Source organism: Podarcis melisellensis, assembly GCF_964234715.1.
Source record: "Podarcis melisellensis genome assembly, chromosome: 14".
Lineage (NCBI taxonomy): Eukaryota > Metazoa > Chordata > Lepidosauria > Squamata > Lacertidae > Podarcis > Podarcis melisellensis.
In genome coordinates this window covers 47,770,363-47,783,450 of record NC_138546.1, presented here as the reverse complement: position 1 = coordinate 47,783,450, position 13,088 = coordinate 47,770,363, and the positions used below count along the sequence as shown (strand labels likewise).

Below are 13,088 nucleotides of genomic sequence, written 5' to 3'. Positions count from 1 at the left end.
AACATTTCTGATTGTACAATGCATGTGAGATTGAAAACTATTTTGCACATTTTTTCCATATAAAACCTTAGAGGCCCCCAACAGATTATGGGCTATTGACAAGCAGTAGCTGAAGACCAAGGGGAGTGGGGGCACCAGCATCCTTGGGGAGTTGTGAAGGCTGGAGGAGCCCCATTCCTCAGCCACTGGAAACCCTTTTTCAGGCTCTTCAGCCAAGGATAGTAGCAATTTGCTTTTTTATTTAAAAAACGGGGGAAAGAGGTGTGCATTCCTTTATTATGTGCAGTGGTCTGTTTGACTCTCACTGTTTCTTCATGTGAAGAAGGCACCAGAATCTCCCCTGTGGGTTGCCCATGGCAGGCAAAGATTGGTAATGGTAGAGAAACTGCAATTTCACGGAAGGTAGTTTTTGGGGTCTTCCCATTGACTGGATACACACTGAGGAACTCCCCCTGAAGCACAGCCCCCAAATTATCTGACATATGGCACACAAAAGGAATATGCCACTGGCAGGAAATTGCAATATAAACCTGGTTTTAACTATAACAAAACAGACAAGCTTTTGCCAAGAGGCAGTAAAAAATATTGGCCTGTAAAGTTTACAGTTAGTGGGACTCTTGAGTCGGGGAGGCAGGACAGCGGATTTATTATTCCAGTTTCAAGGGCGATTGAGAATTGACTCAGATGCAAGGAAAAGCACACAAGTGAACTGTGGTTTACCTTTCTCCATTTTAGATATAATATGGGGAGGAGGGATGGGGGCATGGATTTTGGCTTGCTGTGAGATCCCTGAGCCCCAGATGACTTCCAAAGTTTATGGATCTTGCAAGAGGCAAATTCAGCAGGTTCTGCTTTATAAGAGATGTATGAGTTGATGTTTGTACTGTGCTGTGCATGTACATTTTGACACTTGAGACATACAATTTTAGGACCCACCTTATTTCTGTGATTGTAAGTTGTTTCAAACTGTTTTTATTACTGTGCTTTAATGCTGTAGCTTGCCTTGGTATCTTAGAGTGATACTGCCCTTCATCTGCAGATTTCAGGGTAGTTTACAACATGAAAATACAGTATAAAAATACAAATACATGATAAAAACAAGAATAAAACAAAGCAATAGCCCCCCCTCGCCCTCCCTCAACCGCCCTCCCACAAACACATTTAAAGGGGGCATAGGATGCTAATTCTCATCTTAGGCTTTTCTAGCTGAATCCTGCTCCCCTTCCTACCCCATTCTCTGGACTGCCATTGCTCCTACAAATTTCTGTGCTGTTTGCAAAGCCTGCACTTTTCCTCCTCCTGGTAGTCTACGTGGACAGATGTGCATTGTTGCACTATGACAACCTTTGCTGATAATAATAGTAATTGATAATGCATTATGCTTTCTAGTGGCCAAGGTTATTTTGGCAAACAAAGCAGGTCTCTCCTCCAAGGGGCTTACAAGAGCCCAGGAGGCAGTGGCAGCTGTAGAGGTGAGAAAGCAAAAACAGAAGGGTTCTTCCTTTGTCCTATCCCACTCTAGAAGAGAGGGCTGTTGGGAGCTCCTTGCCAGGGGCCCTTCTAGACCAAGGGTAGCAAATTGTCATTACATGTGAACTTGGGCTGTGTTTAAGTTGGGATAGGAGACTGAGGATTTAACATGAAGGGTTTGTGGGAAAGGTGAGTTCTGAGGAGGGATTTGAAGGCTAAAAGAGGGGTACCATTCCATTAGTTGCTATAGCATGGTGGTTAATGGAAGACAGTTCAAAGGTCACCTCTGTGAAGAGGTGCAAGCTCACCTCTCCCTCAGCCTCTGCTAGGATAATGATACCAGGCTACCTCACAGGGCTGTTGCAAGGATTGCTGCAAGATAACATTTTGAATGCTATAAAAGTGATGCAGAAATACTACTGGAATTTTGCACAAAAGGTATTTGGTTATTAAGGTGGGCTTTTAATTCATCCACTGCTTTAATTTTTGCAGCATGCCATGAATGTGATTGGGATCTTTGCTGAGGAGCAGGCTTTGGTGCTGCAGATCGTGGCTGGAGTCCTTCACCTGGGCAACATCAGCTTCAAAGAAGTCGGCAACTATGCAGCTGTGGAGAGCGAGGAGTGTAGGTGGTCCCTGTGGATTCCCAGAGCATTGAGATTTGAATGTGAGGCAGAGATGGCAAGGGGGGAAAGCTAGTTGGGTCAGGGCATGCTCAGGCGCTTTGATATAAGGGTCATGGTGGCGCATCCCATTTCGCAGCTTGAGGCAAAGTGGGAAGTGCCGCCCTGCCTCTACAGTGCCCCATTGCCCCTGCCAAAGCATCCCTTACCTAGGTTGCATGGCACTGCTGAAAAGTAATGATGGCGACAGCTCACGAGATTTTGCTGATAGTGGGGCCACTTCTCCACCAGTGGAAGCAGAGGTTCAGGCAGGGTTCCCGGGGGGGGGGGGTCGCCCAAGGTGGCTGCTTCACCCCACCTCGTGGGTGGGCTGGCTCTGGGAAGGATGGACCCTGGGGACATGATGGGCTATTAATTTGGGGAAATAAATTAATTTAAGGTGTCTTTATTTACGGATGATTTCGGGATTAATGAATGGGGGAATTGGATTGATGTGGAACAGGATCTGTTGGGAAATTAAATGGGGGTAAATGAATAAAAGGTGTGGTACAAATTAATTGAAGGGATTACTTAGGGCAATTTGGATAGGAAGTTCTCCTGATGCCTGTGACTCTAAATATGCATCTGTACATATAAACTAGCATTTGCAAATTTGTGCCTGTTTTCCTTTTCCAGATCAAGTGTGTAGGCTGTGATCTAGAGGTGCCTCCATGCTCACAGGAAAAACACTTAGTGATTTTCCCATTCTCCTAACCTGACCCCCCAAAGCATTGTGCCCAGAATAAATGGAAAGCCTGATGCTTGGGCTGCAAATACTGGAGAGTTTTCATATGCAAGCCCCAGTGATGGTCCTGGGGTTTGGATTTGAGGGTGTCCTTGGGCAAGGTGTTGTCAGTGGACCCCCTTCTTTGTGCCACCTGACAGTTTGCTGGCCTCTCCCTCTGGGCCCTATCCATACCGACTCCCAGAGGGAAAGGACTGCTTCTGGCTTTGTGTTGGCTTGCTCCCTTCAACAGGCCAGGTGAACTGCCAGGAACACTTAAGAATAAGGAATAGTAAAGCCAGGAGGCTGCAAGGATTCAGCTGTGGGCCCCCAACAATGCTACTAGCTGGTGCCTGCCCTGCCCAGTGAAACAGCTCCACTCTTGTGCGGCACCCTATCTTTTCCCATGCGGCTTGTGTAGGAAGATTCCCACCTCTTTTGTTAAACCATGTACGAAGGTTCTGCAAGAAGATTCTCCACCTTGCCTGATGAGCCACTGCCACCATCTCTATTCTTTCTTGGGAAACCTGATAAGAACAAGCTCACTAGTTCAGGAATGGAAGAGAAGCGGAGACCCTGCAAGAATGTAAAGCCTATTTTCTCAGCAGAAGGCTCTCCAGAATTTTAGAGAATTGGTTGATAAGCATGTTTTACTGCTACACCTCTGTGGGCTGCTTTGTTGGATGCAGCGTCACTTATTTTGATTCTGCTTTGGGGTTGCCGTCAGCTTAGCTAACCTTGCCGTCATTGTAAATGTTCTATTTATGTGTTTGTTATTTCTTGCAGTCTTGGCGTTCCCGGCTTTCCTCCTGGGAATTAACCAGGGCCGACTCAAGGAGAAGCTGACCAGCAGGCAGATGGACAGCAAGTGGGGGGGCAAATCGGAATCCATCAACGTGACCCTCAATGTAGAGCAGGCCTGCTACACCAGGGATGCCTTAGCCAAAGCCCTTCATGCCAGAGTGTTTGATTACTTGGTGGATGTAGGTGTGACAATTCAAGTTTTTTTGGGGGGGGCGTGGTTGTTGTTTTTGGTTTTGGTACCGTACTCAGGTGGTTGACTTGAATCAAAAATGGTGGTCTTTACCATAAACATAGGCACCAACTCATGGGGGGCAGGTGTCTTCAGCCCCCTCAATAATTGTTGGCAGGGGGCTGAGCTCCCCCAGTGTTGCGTGGGCATAGGAGGCCAAGTGTGGAGCCATGCACAGCACAGCATCAGTGGCCAGCTCCTGAGCATCAGAGAGGAGCTGCCAGCAATTGAGGCTGCGATGTGCTGGGTTCTGGGCTCCTAGCCTCCTCCTGATGCAACACATGCATGACGTAAGAGGAGCGCTGTCACAGAGCCGACAGGCAGAGCAGGTCATTCACAGGTCAGAGAGAAACGAGGCGAACTTGCAGTTAGTTTCTTTATTAAGGAAATTAAAAAATACAATGAGGCTCATAAAGGCAAAATCCTCTAATGAAGCAGTTGTGTGAACTGGCATGCAGCCCCTGCTTTGCTCTCTAGCCTTCTGAGTCAGGGCTCATCCCTCTGTGGTCCAGAAGTCTCTCTCTTTGTGCCTGCCTGGCTTGTTGCTCGGCAACATGTAACATTTGTCACGTTCTAGGAGCAAGGGGTTGGAGAGCCGCTAACAGAGAAGCTGTCAGGATGGATCACCCTTCGATCACCTCTGTCAAAGTCTGCATCCAAACTGGAAGCCTCATCACCTTGCCCTGTGCTGGGCCACCTGCCTCTTTGGCCTCTTCATTATCCCTCAAGCTTCCTGCTTCTAGTACCTCCCGGCTTGTCCCCTCCTCTGAGGTGTGACAGGTCCCCCCATCAGGATCCAGGATCTTAGTCATCATCTTCTGTGCCTTCCTTGGGGGGTGGGGAGTTCATTTGGTGTGTGTCTTCTACCACTCTTCGTTGTCCAGCCAGTCCCTGACACAAGTGTGATGTCGCACATTGGGCCCCCTCAGTCTTGGGCCCAAGTCAGTGCCTCTGATCCTAAGGACTAATCCTTTGTTGCAAAACTTCCCCAAATCTGAAAATACTGTTCAGGACTGCAGCCTGTTCCACATACTACTAGAAGTGGCTAACCTGTGGTCTTCCAGATGTTGTTGGACTCCAACTCCTTCCTGAAAATTAAAAAAATATTTTAAGATCTTGGCAGCTCCTATCAGCCCCAGTTTGCCTCATAGAATAATAGAGTTGGAAGGGACCAAGGGTCATCTAGTCCAGTGTTTCCCAACCTTGTGCCTCCAGATGTTTTTGGCCTACAACTCCCATCATCCCTAGCTAGCAAGACCAGTGGTCAGGGATGATGGGAATTGTAGTTCAAAAACAGCTGGAGGCACAAGGTTGGGAAACACTGATCTAGTCTAACCCCCTGCAATGCAGGAATCTCAGGTAAAGCATCCATGACAGGTGGCCATCCAACCTCTGCTTAAAAACCTCCAAGGAAGGAGAGTCCACAACCTCCCGAGGGAGATCGTTCCACTGCCAAACAGCTCTTACTGTAACAGAAAGTTTTTCCAAATGTTTAGTCTAAATCGCCTTTCTTGTAACTTGAAGCCATTGGTTCGAGTCCTACCCTCCATGTGACAGCCCTTAAGATATTTGAAGATGGTTATCATATCTCCTCTCAGTCTCCTCTTTTCCAGGCTAAACATACCCAGCTCCTTCAAGTGCTCCTCATAAGGCTTTGTTTCCAGAACTTGATCATCTTGGTTGCCCTCTTGTGCACACTTTCCAGCTTGTCAATATCCTTCTTAAATTGTGGTGCCCAGAATTGGACACAGTAATCCAGGTGTGCATCTTATATTTGTACATCTGTTTCTTCCTGCCTAAGTGCAGAACCTTACCATTGTCCCTACTGGAATTTATTTTGTTAGTTTGGGCCCAACTCCAGTCTGTTAAAGTCATCTCCTCAATTCCTTCATCCATTTATAAAGATGTTGAACAGCAGGCCCAGGACAAAGCCCTGCGGCACCCCACTTGCCACTTTTTTCCAGGATGACGATGAACCATTAATGAGAACTTTTTGGGTTTGGTCAATCAACCAGCTACAAATTCACCTAGCAGTTACCTTGTTCAGCCCACATTTTGCCAGCTTCCTCGCAAAAATATGATGGGGGGCTTTGTCAAAAGCCTTACAGAAATAAAGATACACTATGTCCACAGCACCCCCCCGACCTGAAAAGCTTGTAATTCAGTCAGAAAAAGAAATCAGCTTCGTCCGACATGACTTGTTTTTGAGAAACCCATCTTAGTAATCACAGTGATCACAGGCCAGCTTTTGAATTGTCTGTTCTAGGACCTTCTTGGTATCAGTCTCAAGCTCACCAGCTGGTAATTACCTGGGTCTTCCTTTCCCCCCTTTTTGAACATGGGGACATTTGCCAGTCTTCAGTCTGTAGGGACCTCCCCTGTTCTCCATGAATACTCAAAGATCATAGATAGGATCTATGAGATTACATCCACAAGCTCCTTTAGTACCCTTGGATGCAGTTTGTCAGGCCCTGGAGATTTTAATTCATTTAAAGTAGCTAGGTGTTTCCTTACTACCTCTTTTCCTATCTTGGGAAAGATCCCAAGCTCCCTCCTTACATCATTTATTCTGTTACCACCAGGTTGGGCATCACTTTCCTTTGGGATGAAGACAGAGGCAAAGTAGGTGTTGAGTAGTTCTGCCTTCTCTCTATCACCCAATAGCATTTCTCCGCCTTCTGCATGCAGAGAACCTCCCACTTGCTTGTTCTTCCTCTTACTTTGGACATAGCCAAAGAAACATCATCATCATCATTATTATTATTATTAACCTCTCTTGCAAGCCTGAGCTCATTCTGAAACAGAAGTGGGGAACATTTTTCAGTCCAAGGGCCACATTTCCATTTGGGTAGCTTTCCAGATGCCACACATGAGTAAGGGGGGTGGGCAGAGGCAACTGGGCAAAGCAGCAGATGTGATTCTTTTCTTTGTACACTTGACTACATTCCAGCCACATAAAAGCCAAAGGTTCACACAGGCAACACATTTACACCCCTCCACCCAGGCAAGCAGCAGGCATCACCCCAAATCAAAGACACATCTCAGCCAAGGGAAAGCCTTTGGGGAGGGTGGGTCAGCTGGGGTGTGGCTTGGGGAGAGTCCCAAGGGGTGGACAGAGAGCAGCATTCAGCTCTGAAGGCTGAACTCCTCTAGCCCTGTGCTAAAACCTTAAAGCTGGCATGAGGTGTGTGTGCAAAGCAGGAGAAGCTGAAAGAAAAACATTAAAAAAAGCAGAACTGCAGGAGATGAATATGCCAGCACCTGTCTTTTAAAGGGCCAGAATGTTCTGCTGAATCCCATGTGGAAGGATTTCTAATGAGCATGGCTCACAGCTGCTATCATGTGGCTTTTCTGTAATGCGTGTTTTGAAGCTGGTAATTTTCTCCCTTCTGCCTCTGCTTCCCTGTCTATTTGTGGATTTCTATTCCTCTTCTTGTCTTGGGGAAGCTCCCTGAGTCAGAGAGTCTGCCCACTCACATGTGTGTGTGTGTGTGTGTGTGTGTGTGTGTAGCGAGGCCAGGCCCTCACTGTATGGCAGGTACTACTTTGCATGCTGATGATCCAGGTTCGGTCCTGGTACCTCCAGTTTCAAAAAGCACCTCAGGTCACAAGTGACCACCTCCTGAGACCTAGGAGATTTATAACATAGGGAAAATCCAAATTTGTTTATTTGGTACATTTATATCTGGCCTTTATTCTGAGCAGCTCAAGAAGGCATGCATCAATTCTCCCACTGCCCCATGCATTTTATCTTCACAACAGCCCTGTTGGGTAAGTCAGACTCAGAGACAGTGACTGGGCCAAAGACTCAGTGAGTTTGTGCCTGTGTGAGGATTTGAACCCAAGTCTGCTCAGTCCTAGTCTGATGTTCTTGTTGTCTCTTGTTAACGCACATACAGATGTACTTCCTTCCAATATGGCCTGTAGTGGGTGGCCTTCCTATTGTATGGTGGTTTCCAAAAGAACAATAATCCTAACACACCAAGAAGCAACACAATGACTGTAGGGTTGCTGGATTCCCTCTGTTTTCACTTTTTGCTTCACCAGATTGTTTCCTGGGCCTTTTTTTTTATAGCAGCTCGGTTTACAAGCATCACTGGGTGATAATAGCCATCTCGGTGCCATGAAATCCTCACCTGCTGACCCATAGATGAAGTTGTTGTTCAAAGTTCAAGAACAGGCTAGGCTGCTTTTTTCCTCTTCCCTTTTTCTGGTTGCTTGGCAACCATTGATATACTGTGTCCAGGATGTGGGTTTCTGCAATTGCTTTTCACGAATCTGTTCAATGAATTTATCTTATTACTTGCTTTAATGCAAAAGGCTAAAAGCATGTTCTAAAGAAAGGAGAGCCACATTTTTGCCACAGGGCGAAAGCATCACATCTCCCATATGCTGATTTCATCATCCTTGAATCGTTGACCAGGCTGACTGGGATTAATGGGAACTGGAGTCCAGCAGTATATGGAGGGCCCTTAACTCTCCAGCCCTGCTCCACAGGATCCTCCTTCCAACCACCTTCTTGTTCCATCATCCAGACTAAGAGACAGCTGCTGCTTAACTGCAGTGCCTTTACTGTCTAGGCCAGAGAGGTGACCTTGTCTCTTTTCCTTCCTTGTTCCTTCTGGTGTTTAATTTATTAGAGAAAGAGAAAGATGGATTCCTACTCTCCAGTAACAGAGTTAACACAATGGTGATTGCTCCAAGCACATTCAAACTTGCTTAGATTTACATCTGCCCTCATCCACCTTTAGACAAATGTTCACCACAAAAATGCTTAGACTAGAAAAAATTGCAGACACTTAGCTTTGCAAATAATATTTTACTCACAACTCTCCATCCCTGGCAATAAAACAAAGAAGGAAAAAGATCATGCAATCTTTGGGTTAGCAAAGATCCTGGCTATAAAATATCATTTTAAATTCAGTTCATTTGTTGCATTTGTGAGCCAAGCCGCATGGCTCCTTCTTGCTTGTTTTAGGAAGCACAAAGAGAAAGATACAAGAAGGTAGAGAGCAGAGATATTGAAGAAATATTTTTTAAAAATTAAACCTCTCTTTCTCATTCTGAGCTTTAGCCAGCCTGAGTTCCCCCCAGCAACTATTGGCTACTTGTGTATACTCATCCTTTCTTCCATTTCCCCTTTCTTCCATTTCTTATACATGCCCTTCTTAACTCTCAGCTCATCTGTAAGCTCCTTATGCAGGCACACCAGTTTCCTTAGATTCCTCCCACTTTTCTTGTTGGAATTGTCTGCATTTGGACCTTCAATATTTTTCCTTTTAAAATCTCCCATCCATGGATTCGGTTCTCTTTTGAGTATTTCTGACCATGGGATCACACCCAGTAGCCCCTTAAGCTTTTTGAAATTGGCCTTTTTAAAGTCCAGAGTGCATGTCCACCATGCTCAGTTTTCCCTTGCCTCTACAGGCTGAAACCCAGGAGAACATGATCACTTCCTCCCACATTTCCTAGTATTTCCACTGTTGGTCAGTTCCTTCCTAATGGTGAGGACCAGGTCCAAGATAGATGATCCCCTTCTGGGGATAGATGATCCCTTTCTGAGAATAGACGATTCCACCTTCTGGGAAATGAAATTTTCAGCATGGCAATGGAGGAATTTGTCAGACCTTACATCCCAACAGATATCAGGGAAGTTGAAGTCCCCCATGATTACTACAGTGGTACCTCGGCTTACATGCGCTTCAGATTTTATACACTTCAGGTTACACACTCCGCTAACCCAGAAATAGTGCTAACCCAGAAATAGTGCTTCAGGTTACGAACTTTGCTTCAGGATAAGAACAGAAATTGTGCTCCGGCGGCACAGCGGCAGCAGGAGGCCCCATTAGCTAAAGTGGTGCTTCAGGTTAAGAACAGTTTCAGGTTAAGAACGGACCTCCAGAACGAATGAAGTACTTAACCTGAGGTACCACTATATATCTCTCCTTTTTCAGTGTTTGGTTATCTGCTCTAGTAAGGCATCATCCAAGTCTTTAGTCTGGCTTGGCGGTCTATAGCAGACACCCACAATAAGGTCACTGTTGTTTCTCTCTCTCCTACAATTTCCCCCCATATACTCTCAATCGCCTTTCCATTCTCCAGGTCATGGATTTCTTCACAAGTATATACATCCTTTACATATAATGCCACTCCTCCTCCCTTCCTGTTTGGTCTATTCCTTTTGAACAAGTTATACACCTCAGTTCCTACATTCAGTCATGCGTCTCATCCTACCAGGTTTCAGCAATTCCTAGCAGGTCATATTTGCCATCCTGTACTAAAAGCTCCAATTCTTCTTGCTTGTTTCCCATACTCTGTGCATTTGTGTAGAGACAAATGAGTTGTCCCCTCCAGATGCTTCCTTCTGTAGTTTTTTGCCCTTTAGCAGGTTTCTAAAGCACCACCTCAGTTTCCTGTGCATCAATGAAGCTATTATCCCCGGTGCCAGGTGCTCTTCTGTTATCTGTAATGTTGTCTCCCTTTCCCTTGAGATCTAGTTTAAAGCTCTCCTGATCAGGTTCTTGAGACTTTTAGCAAACACAGTCTTGCCAACCTCTGTGACATGCAGCCTATCTTTCGCTAGAAGTCAGCAGAGACCGTGATCCAAGAAGCCAAAAACTTCCTGATGACACCACCTGCGCAGTCAGTGGTTCATCTCAAGTATTTTCCTCTCCCTGGACCACGACCTTCAACAGGAAGGAACGATGAAAAGACTACCTGTGCCCCAGTTATCTTCAGCTCCCTGCCCAGTGTCTCATAGTCTATTGCTATGTGTTGCAGGCTGTGTGTGGCAGTATTATTTGTACCCATATGAATCAGAAGGAAGGGGTAGTGGCCAGTGGTTACTCTGATAACTTGACACCAGGGCTCAGGTTAACCCTTTCATGCATGCAAGTGTAAGTCAGTATTACAACATACTTGTATTTTTTTCTCTCCTGTCCAACAAACAATAATCCTGATGCCAGAGAGAGAGGGGGAGGGGGCTGGGGCAGAGGTTTCTTTGTTTCTTCTGGTGAGACAACCAGCTGCATGCTGTTTGTGCTGCTGAGAGACTGGACAAGTGGCGATGCCCCAGAGAGTCCCCTTCTTGCCTTTCAGTGCAATATCACAGAAGAAGATGAAGCAGATGGGGTTCAGATACTAGCCTTCCCCAACCGGTTGCACACCTGGGGTTTGACACTACAGCTTCCATCAGCTCCAGCATGATATGTGGTGGTTGGGACAGGTGGAAGTTGTCATTCAAAACATCTGGAGGGGACCAGGCTGGGGAAGGCTGCCTTAAATGTTTTTTAATTTATGCAACTCATTCATTCATTCATTAACTTCTTTTTCATCAAATACTTAGTCAAGTCTGTATTTTTCTGTTTTTGTTTTATTAGTCAATTAATAAGGCTATGGAGAAGGATCACGAAGAATATAATATTGGTGTCTTGGACATCTACGGCTTTGAAATATTTCAGGTAATGACTTAAAGCATTATTTCAGTGACAGCAAAAATACCCCTGTTTTTCTGCCTGGTTTGGGCAACCTGTGGTGCTCCAGGTGTTGCTGGACTCCCAGCACCCAGTACCTTCAGCGTCCAACATGGCCAGTGGCCAGAGGTTGATGCGAGTTGCAGTCCAGCAGCATCTGGAGAGCCATGGCTTCCCAGCCACTGTACAAAGGAGAAGGAAATTCACTTCCTTTGGCATTGTGGCTCTGTCATTTTCTACATGGCAATGACGATAATATTGCACAAATTAAATTCTACTGCATACTGCCCTGAAATCCATTTTTGGATGAAAGATAGGGATGTGTGTGTGTGTGTGTGATTAAATTAAAGCAGTTTTATCTCACTCTCGCTCCCAGAGTGACTTACAGATGGAATTAATTAGAGGGCCCCTTGTTCTCAGCCTTACAATTTAAAGGCTGTGACACAAAAGGAAATAATTTGGAGGGAAGAGGAAAGAGGCAAACTCAGGCATTATTTCTTAGTTACAGAGTTCTGAAATGGGAAGAGTTCAGGAAGTGGAGCCAAAATTTGCTGGTTTTTAGCAGAGCGGAAAGAGTGGCCACACAGTCCCATTTCTCTCTCTCCTATAGTTTGGTGGAAAGGCTGTCACAATTTTTAAATTTAGTTTAATTTTCATAAAGTTGCAAAATTTATGCCCTGCACCCAGAGTACATGAATGGAAACCTTTGGGATAAAGTTGGGACATACATATTACTTCCTATAATTGGAAACAAATATATTGTAAAACAAAAATGTGTAATGCAGGGTTTGAATGAACTTGTGTAAGTTGTTCCTTTGTGTAACATTCCTTGTGTAACGGTTCCTTTAATTAAAACTCAAGTCTTGGAAAGAGCTTTGGAGAATCTAGGCTACTGTCTTCTCTGCTGAGGTTTACAGTGCACATGTAAAAACCAGCTGTTAAACTTACTGAAAATATATTGCAAAAATAATCAGGATTGACCTAATTGGTAAAATGGGTGTTTTTATGAAGCTAATGTTTTGATAGCTTGTTTTCTCTCCCAGAAAAATGGGTTCGAACAGTTTTGCATCAATTTTGTTAATGAAAAGCTGCAGCAGATCTTCATTGAATTGACACTGAAGGCAGAGCAGGTAAAAAAAAATACCAGTTTGTGTTGGTTTTTTGTACAGATATCCACAAAACTGCCTTCCCCTTGTCAAATGTGGCCTGGCTTTTTGGGTGATGACTATTTATAATTTGTCTGGCAAGTATATTTGAGTGAAAACAGTTGTGGGTTTGCTAGTACAAGTTTGGAAAGTAATGCAACCACAGTCGTAAGCAGATTTTATCATCTGACATGGTGACCCAAGAGTGAGTCTCAGCAGAGAGAACAACCATCCTGTCAGCTGACTGCCTCGTGGATGCTGACTTGCTGCCACAGATGGCTGGCTTACATTTGTGTTGGATAGGGCTGTCAAGTGAAAACCAACCTGTCTCTTTGAAAGAGAAGGGGAAGAGGTTTGTATTTCCTCTGCTACCAGCTAATCTGAAGAGCCGGTACATTTGTTTGTTTGTTTGTTTTGTTTTATTATATTTCCATGCCACTTTTCATTCAAATGAATCCCAAAGTGGCTTACAAACAATAAATAAGAATAACATGATAGACAATAATAGAACATCACAAATACAACATAAATTATATAGAATAATTAACAAATAATCAGTGAAACAATTACAATTTGTAAAAC

The 13,088-nt window shown here is 44.9% G+C and overlaps 1 protein-coding gene across 1 annotated transcript in view; it reads left to right on the top strand.

Moving 5' to 3' along the window:
- The window catches only part of MYO1E (myosin IE), a 106,262-nt gene that overhangs the window by 55,226 nt on the left and 37,948 nt on the right, over positions 1 to 13,088 (top strand). Inside the window, exons 9-12 of the mRNA XM_081887614.1 lie at positions 1,963 to 2,095; positions 3,643 to 3,839; positions 11,269 to 11,349; positions 12,405 to 12,491. Of these exons, the coding sequence (XP_081743740.1) occupies positions 1,963 to 2,095; positions 3,643 to 3,839; positions 11,269 to 11,349; positions 12,405 to 12,491 (498 nt within the window). The remainder of the gene's footprint in view (positions 1 to 1,962; positions 2,096 to 3,642; positions 3,840 to 11,268; positions 11,350 to 12,404; positions 12,492 to 13,088) is intronic.